Below are 12,230 nucleotides of genomic sequence, written 5' to 3'. Positions count from 1 at the left end.
GTTTCATTTTTAGAAAATGTCAAATTTGTAAAAGGAAGTAGTCGTGTCATTCGACAGTGAAGCTAGAGCTGTGAAATGCCCTTGAGTGTGTGAGCGAAGGGCTGCTGTCCTTGGTGCTGAAAGTAGATTCTCAGACTTTGGCCAGAGTACTAATGATGTCACGTCCACTGTAACTCGAGCCATAAAATCTCCAATGAACAAGACAAACGAGCATTCTTTGGCCATTTATATTCAAACCAACATATCTGTTAGTACAGCTTGTTATAGACTGTTCTTTGAAGTGTTGCACACAAATACCCGAAAGCGATATTAAGAGTAGAGGTTGGTTAGGGAGCATCTTAAAATGATGTATTATTAAACAGCTTAATAAATGCAGATGTTTAGTCAGAGCATGCTATATATAGCAAACAGATATAGAGGTATAACATTTAAATACTATAGATGCATAAACTTTTAGTCTCTTGTTAAAAAAAAAACTTTTTAGAGGTAACACATTAGATTAGTCAACACATTTACTACTGCATGAAACCGTCTAGATCATTTAGGCTACCCCATATTTAAACATAACTACTACTTACATCAATGAGCAGTAATTGGGTCTACTGAGGAAAACTCTTAAATAAATGGTAATTGATTAATATTAAACAAAAATATTATTGTATTAGTTATTAATTGTATATCGCACACTTGATTAGCCACCCAAGCACTCGTGATGTGTGACCAGGAAGCTGAAAGTCAGATAAAGATAAGTGTAGCAGGCAGGACCCTCCCACATCGACGGATCAATGGTCCAGTCAAAACAAGCCTGAGTTTCTTCGCAACAGCGCCTCGAGTATATAAAGGCAGGTAGAGCGGCTATCCAGCGCTGAGAGAGCCACACACACCGCACCTGTACACTACTTTACCTCACTCTTCTGTTCATCTGCACCTCCACTCCCCGTCAGTTCGGCCGGATGAGTTATCCGATAGATACTATAGGAAGCCCCTACCGGAGGGTGATGGACACCAGGACGAGCTATTCGAGCCCCTCCAGCGGGTTCCGCTCCCAGACCTGGTCCCGGACGAGCCCGAGTTCTTCCTCATACAAGAGGAGCTTTAACGTCCCGGTTGCGCGAGCCTACGGCTCGGCAGTACTGAGCTCCGCCGACAGCCTCGACTTCACCCAGAATTCCATCATCAACGGAGACTACAAGCGCTCCAACGAGAAGGAGCAACTTCAGGGGCTCAACGACCGATTTGCCGGCTACATCGACAAGGTGCACTTTCTGGAGCAGCAGAACCAGCAGATCGAGGCGGAGATCCAGGCACTGCGGCAGAAGCAGGTGTCGCAGTCTCAGCTGGGCGAACTTTACGACCAGGAGCTGCAGGAGTTGCGCTCCATGCTGGAGCAGACCCACCACGAGAAGGCGCAGATCCAGCTGGACACTGACCACATCGAAGAGGACATCCAACGCCTGCGGGACCGCTTCGACGAGGAAGCCCGCATCAGAGAAGAGACGGAGGCGATCGTCCGCGCCCTGAAGAAGGACATGGGTGACTCAGCACTCGTCAAAGCAGAGTTGGAGAAGAAAGTGCAGTCCCTGCAGGACGAGATCGCGTTTATCCGCAACAACCACCAAGAGGAGATCAGCGACCTCCTGGCGCAGGTGCAGGCGTCGCAGATCACCGTGGAGAAGAGGGACTACCAGAAGGCGGACATCACCGACGCGCTGCGCGAGATCCGTTCCCAGCTGGAGGGCCATTCGACGCAAAACCTCCAGCAGGTGGAAGACTGGTTTATGTGCCGCTACAGCAAACTCACCGAGGCCGCCGAGCAAAACAAAAGCGCCATCAAATCCGCGCGGGACGAGATCTCAGACTACCGCCGCCAGCTACAGTCCAAAACCGTGGAGCTGGAGTCTGTCCGAGGAACCAAAGAGTCTCTGGAGAGGCAGCTGAACGACATAGAAGACCGACACAACAATGACCTTGCCAGCCTGCAGGTAGTTACTCACTTACTCACATACTTTACACATTTTTTAGAATTTAAACAACAAGAGCTGATCCTCCACAAGTGTGTGGTGTTTTATAAAAGTGTGCTGGAAGTTCTAAATAGTGCAAGCTATTGTTAATAAGATGAAATCGTTGTTTGACCACTATTCTAAATATCGCGGTTGTGCCTCATAAATCAGTTTGGCTTGTAAAATGCATTGCAGCTGTTTATAGATTAATCAAATCAAGCCGCAGTTAAGCAGGCTGGTCACCTAGCAGAGGATTTGCATATGATGCTTGATTACATCATAGGTGCAGTGGGCTGGTGTGAGAAAGGGTTAAGGAGAGACAGACTCCTACATTGCAGTCTCTCCTCATGCACTCTTTGCTGAGTCAGAGCACAGGCAAGATTAGCTCATTGGCTCTGTCCTGGAATCACCTCATACACATTGATCCAATGCACCTACTGAGTGCCCTTGAAGCCTTAGTGATACAGTGAACTGTAACTCAGTTATTGGCTGTAAAAATATCTGCATCACAAAAAGATGCTTGGAGAATATGTATATGCATGAAATATCATCTTGAAGTATTCTGTCTTCAGCAACTGTTTTGTTTGACTAAACTATGACAACATTATGTCTAACTTATTAGGAAACCATCCACCAGCTGGAAAATGAACTCAAGAGCACGAAATGGGAGATGGCACGGCATCTGCGTGAATACCAGGACCTCCTGAATGTCAAAATGGCATTAGATATAGAAATTGCTGCATACAGGTAAGATAATATGCATAAGAGTAAAAAGTAAATGCTGAAAAATTAAAAACTGTTATATTTATTTATTCTGAATATATTATTATTTGTCAAAAAATCATATCAATATGCCATAATATATTATCAATATAATAATGAATAATAATTAGTATTTTAGTGTATTCCTAATATTATATTAAATAGTTTTAAACATTTAATATGTAATAATTACTTAAACATTAAGTAACATTTAACATTTATTTATAATTATGAATGGCGGTTCATTCTGCTATAGCGAACGCTGATTAATAAAGACAATGAATGAATGAATTTTTAACACTATGTATTTGTATTATTGCTCTCAATGTTTATTTTATATTAATAAAAATTTTATTCATATTAGAAAAGTAAATTCTTTTAGTTAAAAAAACATGTAAATAAGGATGTTGTCTTCCATTCAATTTACAAATATGTAAATTATAATGCTACATTAGGCAAAAAGCTTGATTTCTGTGTAATTTAATTTAATGTAAAATTTTATATATCAAATAGTGATTATAATAGTCATTTTATATGATTAAGAATGCAAATGTTTAAAATCTTATATTCTATGTATATATTTTATATATACATTTTGCATAACATTATTAATAATAATAAAATAAATTCTCTGATTTGTAATCGATGCAAATATGTAAATTAGATGAAAAATATTCATTTATTTATTGCATTTATTCAAAACTCTGTTTTTTTCACATTTTAAAACACAATTGAAGATCAATTTAAGCCTAAGTCTTTTATGACCTTTCATTGTCTTCATTTAGAAAACTTCTTGAAGGAGAGGAGAGCCACTTTAGCACTTTCCCATACCGCCAGACCGTCACCAAAGGCCCCAAGGTGAAAAGTGAGCCACCCAAGCTTAAAGTACAACACAAGTTCGTAGAGGAGATCATTGAAGAGACGAGGGTGGAGGATGAGAAGTCTGAGATGGATGAGGCTTTGGCTGAAATGGCAGAGGAGTTGTCAGCTGCCAAAGAAGACGAGGAAGGAGGAGAAGAGGAGGGAGAGGCTGAGGAAGGAGAAGAAGGAGGTGATGATGAGGAGGGAGAGAAAGAAGATGAGGGTGAAGGAGAAGAAGAGGAGGTGGTGGCATCAACCCAAGCCAAAGTAGCCTCTGCAGCCCCTGCTGAGGAAGAAGAGGAGGGAGAGAAAGAGGGAGGTGACGAAGAACAAGAAGAAGAGGAGGAAGCTGGAAAGGGTGATGAGGAGGAAGAGAAAGGAGAGGAGGAGGAGGGTGAGGAGGAGAAGAAAGAAGAGGAAGCAGAGGAGGAAGCAGAAGAAAGCAAGGCACCTGAAGCAAAGGCCTCTCCTGAAAGCGAGAAGGCAGAGGAGAAGCAGGCCAGTGGAGGAGAAGAAGAAGCAGAGGAAGAAGGTGATGAGAATCAAGAAGGAGATGCAGGCAGCGACAAAGGATCAACCGATGAAAAAGAAGTGGAAGTAAAGGAGCAGCCTAAGAAAGCAGAACCAGAAGCGGCCAAGGAAGACAAGAAGGGAAAAGAGGAGAAGGAAGAGGCTAAATCCGAGAAAGAAAAAGCAACTGTGACGGAAACCAAAGCAGAGTCTCCTAAAGCAGAGTCTCCTAAAGCAGAGTCTCCTAAAGCAGAGTCTCCCAAAAGCGAGAGCCCAAAGAGCGAAAGCCCTAAAAAGGAGACGCCTAAAACCGAGGCTCCCAAAAAGGATCCTCCCAAAAGTGAGCCTCCCAAAACTGAGAGTCCTAAGAAAGAGGAACCCAAGGCTGAACCTTCCAAGAAGGAGACTCCGAAGTCAGAACCATCCAAGGCTGAACCTAAAGAAGATTTCCCAAAACCAGCAGACGAGAAAGCCACAAAGAAGAGCGAAACAGAGAAGGAGCCTGAAGATAAAAAGAAAGAGGCAACCGTGAACGGAGACATGGGCAAGAAAGATGACAAGAAAGTGTCTGATAAGAAGGAGGTGATCTCCAACGGAGTTGACGAAAGCCCAACCAAAGACGAAAGCAGCCAGAGGGTGGTGATCACCAAGACGGTGGAGACCATCACCACTGGAGAAGATGGAGTCAAACAAGTCACAAAAACTGTTACCGTCACCGAGAAGGGGGAGGAAGTGCAGGAGACCGTCCAGGAGAAGGTAGTCTCCAAACCAGCGGAGAAGCAGGCAGTGAAGGCAACCGAAGCCGATTAGATCCGATCGAACCCCTATAACTGAGCGAAGAGGAATAAATCCCAGGGGGAGGAAGCATATCAAGCAATCAACACAAAACTAACATAATGAAGAAATCATAAAGCTCAACAGATGTACTTGCATTAACCACACCAAAACAAAACAAGCATAGAGAGAAGCCATAAGATGCGGCAAGCTAAAAAAAATGCATGTTGAGTGACAGCTTTAAATGGGTTTTGCTGCATATGCGGTCCGGGATGCTGGGGATTCACTTTCACTTTCGTTCAAACTGCAATATTTGGGGGAGGGGGGGCGGTCACTTGAATGTGGCATCTGCATGCCAGCTCTGGGATGTTGGGGGGGTGGAACATGCTACTTGTTCTTTGGGATAGAAAAATACCTATGTATGACAGTAATATACAATCGAATGGTGGCGAATGACATTTGCTTCGAATAATGGCAATGAGGGTTGTAGAGAGACGTGTTCTTCTGACGAAGTAGCCTTACAAATATTAGCGCGAGGACACCAACTGAGCCAAAAATGTAAAAAAAAAAAAAAAAGAAGAAAAAAAAGTGGGAGGGTGGGGTGGATGAAGATGATGGTGAAAATAGCTCATGGTCATATACACTCAGTACATAAAGCAACTAAGAAACTCTTAGCCTTAAACATGCTTTTTACCTTTGTCAGTTATGTTTACCTGATGAGTGCATTTGAAAATGAACCTGTCAATGCGCACATACATTCTTGTATGCATAGGATTGACTTGAATTCAACTACTTACCGTTAATGAGGTGCTACCGTTTGCAGTCCCATGTCTTTGTTCATCTGAATGAATTTCTCAGCAGCATTTGCTCAATAAACATCATATTAAAATACTGCATTTATTTAGTCGTCTGTTCATTTGGTATACTTATGGTGTATGAAATTGTCTTTTCAGTTGTTAAATTGAACATCAAATTTTAATTATTATATTTAAAGTGTTTACAGAGACAATTTGACAGTATTCTCAGTTCCCCTGGATTTACAGTTATGTTTATTCATATTTTTATTAAGTATATTTGGTAACTACTGATGACATTTTTTTCCCCAATTTAAGATAAAATTGTTGGTTGGCACCAAAAGCCTAATGGTTAAGTGCATTGACATGTAGCACTGAGGTACTCACATCAACCTGAGTTTGATTCCCAGCTTGAGGTCCTCTTCAAGTCCAGTTCTTCCCTTCTCTCTGCCTCTGCCATGTTTCCAGTCTATACTTTCCACTATTATGTCCCTTCAAAGTAAAAAAAAAATATATATAAAATAAGGGAAAATGTTGTCGGTTACAGCATAAAATATTAAATGTAATGTCAAATATAATGTATATGAATATACATTTAAATGATTTTGGCATAAAAAAGTAGTTTGTTTTCAGACATGTTTATTATCATTTGTAGACAACACAATGCCAGTCTTTGACTTCAGAAGACTTAAGAAATCAATATTTGATGGGTACAGTAACTCTGATATTGAATATTAATATATATATATATATTTTTTTTTTCATAAAACAACTAATAGCAACTTAAAAATCGCCAATAATATAATACAATAAAAATACATCAGATTTTTAGACAAGATCAGCAACCCAAAGATTTGTCTAACATTCTGAATGTTCTGAAAGTACTTTTATTCAGTGAAGCATGTGTAAGTATGTGCAAAGTGCAATAATATGACAGTTATTACAGCAGCAGCTGTGTGCGAGACTTTAATGAGAAAATGTTGCTGCATTGCAGACAGTGTGTGCACCATCAGAGATATATGATACCTACTCACAAATACATGTGGTTTTACTGCAGCATTTATTATGGACAGCTCAACGCATTAGTAAATGGTCCATCGTTCCATGAAATATGATATATAATGAAAAATAAAAAGCGATAAAATTGCATTAATTGCATCAAAGTGCATTTGTCTTTTCGATCTATAAAAAAAACCTTACGGAATTATTTATAGCAGCCCAGAGCACAGTTTCCTGATTTTGCAACAGGAACTTCTAAAAATACTGTCGTGAACTATTTGTGCAGTCTTCATTACTGCAGCAGTTTGTGATGCACTGTATGCAGTATAGAATTGCAATTTATGCTTAACTTTGGCTCTTTGTGTCACAACATTAAACATAAACCCAAAAGACAGAACACTCGGAAAAAAACATTCACATCTATGTCAAATTGAAACTTTACTATCAACATCTAACCAAAATATCACTGTGATGACAAAATTATACAAACTTGCATCATATGAATATATTTCATATTTGCAGCAACAAACTAGTGTACTTCATATAAAACACTGCAGTCTTTCATTTTTGCACTGTTTTATTTTTAATTAATCAGTTAGCATTCTGTAAAGCTCAATGAGACTCTTACAGTATTTATGTTTTTTCATACAAAAGGTGCTGTGACCAATACCAAAAATTGTACTGAAAGGTTAAAATAGAAAAGAAAACACACACACACAGTCACACAGACACAGTCTCACACACACACACACACACACACACACACACACACACACACACACACACACACACACACACAAATGCACTACTGTAGATACAGAAATAACATGCCAATTGTGTTTTGGTACTTTGGTCTAAGCATGTGTCTAAAGTGTTCAAGCAAAAACTGTAATACATGTAAAAGAAAAAAATATCAAATTCATTCATTTTCTTTTTTGGCTTGGTACCTTTGTTAATCAGGGGTTGCCACAGTGGAATGAAACGCCTGAAAGGTAAAGGAAAATGCTTTATTTACAGGTGATAATGATGGTTTGATTTGCTATATAAAATGATCTTAGTACTCTGAAGGACCTCTGAAACTTCAGGTACATCTGCAGCTTCTAACAAGGTATGAAATGTACAGGGAGAAATTATTTTATATTCATTCATTCATTTTCTTGTCGCAACATTGGAATGAACCGCCAACTTATCCAGCAAATTTTTACGCAGCGGATGCCCTTCCAGCCGCAACCCATCTCTGGGAAACATCCACACACACGTTCACAGACACTCATACACTATGGACAATTTAGCCTACCCAATTTACCTGTGTCGCATGTCTTTGGACTGTGGGAGAAACCGGAGCACCCAGAGGAAACCCACGCGAACGCAGGGAGAACATGCAAACTCCACACAGAAACGCCAACTGAGCTGAGGCTCGAACCAGCGACCTTTCTGCTCTGAGGTGCCGCGACAGCACTACCTACTGCGCCACTGCTTCGCCCTTTTTTTATATTATTATAAATTATTATTTTTTTATTTGTATATTTAGAATAATTAAATCCTTTAGAAATTATTTATTAATTAAAATTAGTTTATGTCTTAAATATTAGAGCCCTTAATTATTGCCTCGGTGATATTTGATTTTCCTGCATGAGATTTTCTGCAGCTAATTTGGTCTTTTTACAAAGCACCTTTTATATTTTCAAGTTTAAAACTTGGTTTAATTATCTGAGATCTGAAGAACGTCTCTGTAATGAATTAACACAATTATTACACCCACAAACAATGAAAACAAGAATCAACACATGTTTTCAGTCATCAGGAAGCCTGTTTTTATTGCGCTGACATTCACTTATTGCAGAACTGATGCCTCATTCAAAAATAGAATCTACTACACAAGTATACATTCACTGGGGTGTGTAGATCAGCATCTCAACAGCATCAGACAATCATCAATTGTTTTAAAAGCAGATAAGGTTGATTGTAGTTTCAAACATTGTATTGCAATTAACTGTGAGCACCATAAGTCAAGGGACACTGCTTGTAACAGACTGAAGGTAGACTAAAGAAGCGGGTACTAATATTTGTGCTGTTATAGATCCTCATTACTTCTTTGCTTTAGGTTTCTCTGCTTCCTCTTTTCCCTTTTCCTGTTTCACACTTTCCTTTTTCTCACTCTTGGCTTTTTCACCTTCATCTTTTCCCTTGGGCTTTTCTGGCTCAGCCTTTTCCTTTGCTTTGGGTTTTTCTGGCTCTTCCTTGCCTTTATCCTTTGACTCCGGTTCGGGTTTCTCCTTGGCTTTCTCCTTGGCTGGTTCTGGTTTTACTTCCTCTTTGGCTTTTTCAGCTTTGGGTTCAACTTTTTCCTTCTCTACCTTGTCTTTTTCTGCCTTTGTGTCCTCCTTTGAGTCTTCCTTTGTGTCTTCCTTGTCTGTTTCAGTGTCCTCTTTGGCTTGATCAGCACTTGTGTCAGCTTTCTCTTCACTTTTCTCAGCCTCAGTTTCCTCCTCTGCGGCCACTTCCTCCTCATCAGCTTTCTCTCCCTCTTCTTCCTCTTCTCCCTCTTTCTGCTCACCCTCTTCCTCATCTCCCTCTTTTTCATCTCCTCCTTCCTCATCTTCCCCTTTAACATCTTCCTTTTCTTGAGTCTCCCCCTCATCTCCTTTTTCTTCTTCTTCTTCAGCTCCAGCTTCCTCTTCGGCACCTGTTAAAAACAACAATTAGTGATGCAGTTCTTGTTTATACTTCAAATAACACATACCAAATTACAGTAGCATACAAATCTTACCTTCTTCTTCCTCCTTTGTTTCTTCTTCTTCTTGGTCCTTTTCTTCCTCTTCCTCCTTTTCTTCCTCTTCTTCTTTTTCTTCAGCTTCCTCTTCTTCCTTTTCTTCCTCTTCCTCTTCCTTTGCTTCCTCCTCCTCCTCTTCTTCTTCCTGTGTTGGACTGGCAGCAGCTTCTTGAGCTTGACTGGATGTGATGGCCTCATCTGCTGAGAAGGATGAACTGACTAGACGAGAGCTGAGCAGGTAGGGGGTGCCAGAGCTCATGCTGGACAGGGAGAACATGGGACGGGAGTAGACCGGTCCAACAGAATAAGCACCAACCAAACCTCCAACTCCCACACTGAAGCGAGATTCCTCCCCCTCAAGCAACTTCCTGTAATAATAAGGGGGAAAGATTTGCCTTAGAAGCACTAACATAAATCTGAATGCCTGTGGTTATATTTGTGATCTCACCTATAAGCAGCTATTTCAATATCAAGGGCCATCTTGACATTGAGAAGATCCTGATACTCTTTAAGATATCTGGCCATTTCGCCCTTAGTGGCTCGAAGTTCATCCTCAAGGTCACTGATTGTATCCTGTGGAGAAGGATGGATGTAAGAATGATGATTCGAGGGGATTTAATAGGTAAAATAGTTGGCAGTAGTACTAACCTGCATGGCTGCAACCTCAGCACTCTGCTTGTCCTCCACCTCCCTCAGCTGCTTCTCCAGGGACTCATTCAGGCCCTTGCAGGCATCGATCTCAAGGACACAAGCTTGAAGTTGACGCCGATATTCTCCCGCTTCATCTTTGGAGTTCCTTACTGCATCAGTGTGATGGGCTACACTTTCCGTCAGGTGACCCATCTTTCCTCTGAACCATTCTTCAGCTGACTGGATGTTCTTAGCAGCCAACTTCTCATATTGAGCTCTGATGTCACGTAAGGCGCTGGACAGATCAGGCTTGGCGGCCTCTGCTTCAACAGCGATCTGAGCTCCATATTGAATTTGGGCCTGCAGCTCTGATATCTCACCCTCGTGGACTTTCTTCAGGAATGTCAGCTCATTCAGCAAGGTATCCACCTTCTTCTCCAGCTCCACCTGAGCCAAAGCACCATCGTCGGCCTCCTTTCGGGATTCCAGAAGTCTGCCCTCGGAGTCCTCTCGGGCGACAACCTCCTCTTCATAGCTGGCCTGCAGGCTCCGCAAGGCATCTTCCATGCTCTCCCGGTGGCTCAAAGCGGCCTGCCTCTCCATGCGGGCCTCCTCGACAGCGGCTCTCAGGGTACGAATCTCCTGCTCATACAGGCCTCTCAGGCGGGACGGTTCTACATGCCTTTGTCTCAGCAGGAGCAACTCAGCCTGTAGGGCACGGTTCTGCTGCTCTAGTTCATGAACTCGCTCGATATAACCAGCAAAGCGGTCATTTAAATCTTGCAGTTGGGCCTTCTCCTGAGTTCGCACAGCCCGAAATTCAGAGCTTACCTGGGCAGCATGGCTGATGTCAATATCCACGGAGCGACCGGGGCTGCTTAGCAGCAGACCGCTAGACGTCCGGCCGGGGGAGGCATAGTGGAGGCGGCTAGAGGAGAGAGATGGTGGGTGGGCAGAGAACGTGGTGCGAGAGCGGCCACGCTGAGAGACCCGAGGGCTGCTCTCCACATACCAGCGCTTGTAAGAGGACGAGAAATAAGGGTCAAACCCGACGGCACTCATGGCTCCAAGGACAAGCTGCTCTGTGCCTTGGTACCACAGTCAGCTCGATCAGCCTTCAAGCACTGATCTGCTGCTCCTACTGCAGTCAGTGCAGCTTATATAGGCAGAAAGGAGCTCTGACGCAAGTGATTTTCTAAACTCTGACAATGCAGTATCAATAGCAGAGAGAGAGAGAGAGAGAGTGTGTGGGGGAGAGAGAGATGTGCAGCTGTGTGTGCAAGACAGACTATGACACAAATATCTGTAGAAATGTTAAGGTTTTTGATCTAATAATGTGATTAAAATGCAAATTTTTATAAGTATACGCTTAGCGACTGCAACCAAGGTCATTCTTTGTGTAAGAAGCTAAAAATAAACAAGTGATGATTTGCACTGAGTTGTCACATTGTTTAAACAATAATTGAATTCTAAAGCAACACAGAAGTTAAAATATAAGCACATAGCAAATTCATCTTCCACTGCAGATGCGGAGATGAATGCTGGAAAAAGAGTGCAAAGAGGGAGGGGGATTGGAAAAGAGGTAAGGAATGGCTATAGCTCTATTTTCAGTGCTTTACCTGTGGAAACACACCATCACCTCTGCTGGTTATGAGAGGTACTTCATGCAATATGGGCCACAGAAACAAAGATGTGAATATTGTGCTTTTTAAAGGCTTTTATACCTGTAATATTCTAAAAAAACTAATAGTTTTTTTAGTTGTATGTAATTTTTACATTTTATTTAATAGTTTGTTTGCAATGTTTAAAGTCTGAAAACATGATTTAAAAAAAAATTTAGAATAACATAGAATAGAGAAAGGGGAAAAAACTATATATAACTATGTAAAACTATGTATAACTCTGTATAACTTTACAGGATCTCTTAATTTTTTCCAGAGCTACACACACACACGCACACATATATATATTAATGTATATATGTGTGTGTGTGTGTGTGTGTGTGTGTGTGTGTGAGTGTATGTGTGTGTGTGTGTGTGAGAGAGAGAGAGAGAGAGAGAGATAGAGAGAGAAAGTTCTTACTGGATACTTCAAGTAAATATGCTTGCTTTAGGCAAAAAAGTTAGC

The 12,230-nt window shown here is 41.4% G+C and overlaps 2 protein-coding genes and 1 long non-coding RNA gene across 9 annotated transcripts in view; 1 reads left to right on the top strand and 2 right to left on the bottom strand.

The window, feature by feature from the left end:
- Positions 1 to 12,230, bottom strand: part of LOC103909450 (uncharacterized) — a 54,331-nt gene that overhangs the window by 28,747 nt on the left and 13,354 nt on the right. For 4 of the 7 annotated variants that reach the window (XR_012396712.1, XR_012396718.1, XR_012396713.1 and 1 more), the window contains one exon: positions 6,089 to 6,193. This is a non-coding gene — a long non-coding RNA (uncharacterized lncRNA). Of the gene's footprint in view, positions 1 to 6,088; positions 6,194 to 7,647; positions 7,686 to 12,230 lie in introns of all 7 variants that reach the window. The other 3 variants (XR_012396717.1, XR_012396716.1, XR_012396719.1) reach the window with 1 other exon arrangement.
- Positions 878 to 5,483, top strand: nefma (neurofilament medium chain a). The gene is made up of 3 exons (NM_001111214.2): positions 878 to 1,982; positions 2,623 to 2,747; positions 3,548 to 5,483. The coding sequence occupies exons 1-3, from the start codon at positions 954 to 956 to the stop codon at positions 4,941 to 4,943; spliced, it is 2,550 nt and encodes an 849-aa protein (NP_001104684.2). The 5' UTR covers positions 878 to 953; the 3' UTR covers positions 4,944 to 5,483.
- On the bottom strand, positions 8,491 to 11,237 carry nefla (neurofilament light chain a). The gene is made up of 4 exons (XM_021469060.3): positions 10,122 to 11,237; positions 9,922 to 10,046; positions 9,471 to 9,841; positions 8,491 to 9,386 (listed from the first exon to the last, which is right to left on the bottom strand). Exons 1-4 carry the CDS (start codon positions 11,163 to 11,165, stop codon positions 8,788 to 8,790), a joined length of 2,139 nt encoding a protein of 712 aa, XP_021324735.1. The 5' UTR covers positions 11,166 to 11,237; the 3' UTR covers positions 8,491 to 8,787.

The sequence above is a fragment of the Danio rerio genome, chromosome 21 (assembly GCF_049306965.1).
Source record: "Danio rerio strain Tuebingen ecotype United States chromosome 21, GRCz12tu, whole genome shotgun sequence".
Taxonomy (NCBI): domain Eukaryota; kingdom Metazoa; phylum Chordata; class Actinopteri; order Cypriniformes; family Danionidae; genus Danio; species Danio rerio.
Note: the sequence above shows the minus strand (reverse complement) of the source record. Positions and strands in the feature narration are given on the sequence as shown.

Bases quoted from the DNA above. Each gene is read 5' to 3' on its own strand.
- nefma (NM_001111214.2), top strand. From the start codon at position 954: ATGAGTTATCCGATAGATACTATAGGAAGCCCCTACCGGAGGGTGATG. The intron at 1,983-2,622 runs GTAGTTACTCAC...CTAACTTATTAG, and splicing joins ATGACCTTGCCAGCCTGCAG to GAAACCATCCACCAGCTGGA. The intron at 2,748-3,547 runs GTAAGATAATAT...GTCTTCATTTAG, and splicing joins ATAGAAATTGCTGCATACAG to AAAACTTCTTGAAGGAGAGG.
- nefla (XM_021469060.3), bottom strand. From the start codon at position 11,165: ATGAGTGCCGTCGGGTTTGACCCTTATTTCTCGTCCTCTTACAAGCGC. The intron at 9,842-9,921 runs GTGAGATCACAA...TTATTATTACAG, and splicing joins ATTGAAATAGCTGCTTATAG to GAAGTTGCTTGAGGGGGAGG. The intron at 9,387-9,470 runs GTAAGATTTGTA...TGTTTTTAACAG, and splicing joins AACAAAGGAGGAAGAAGAAG to GTGCCGAAGAGGAAGCTGGA.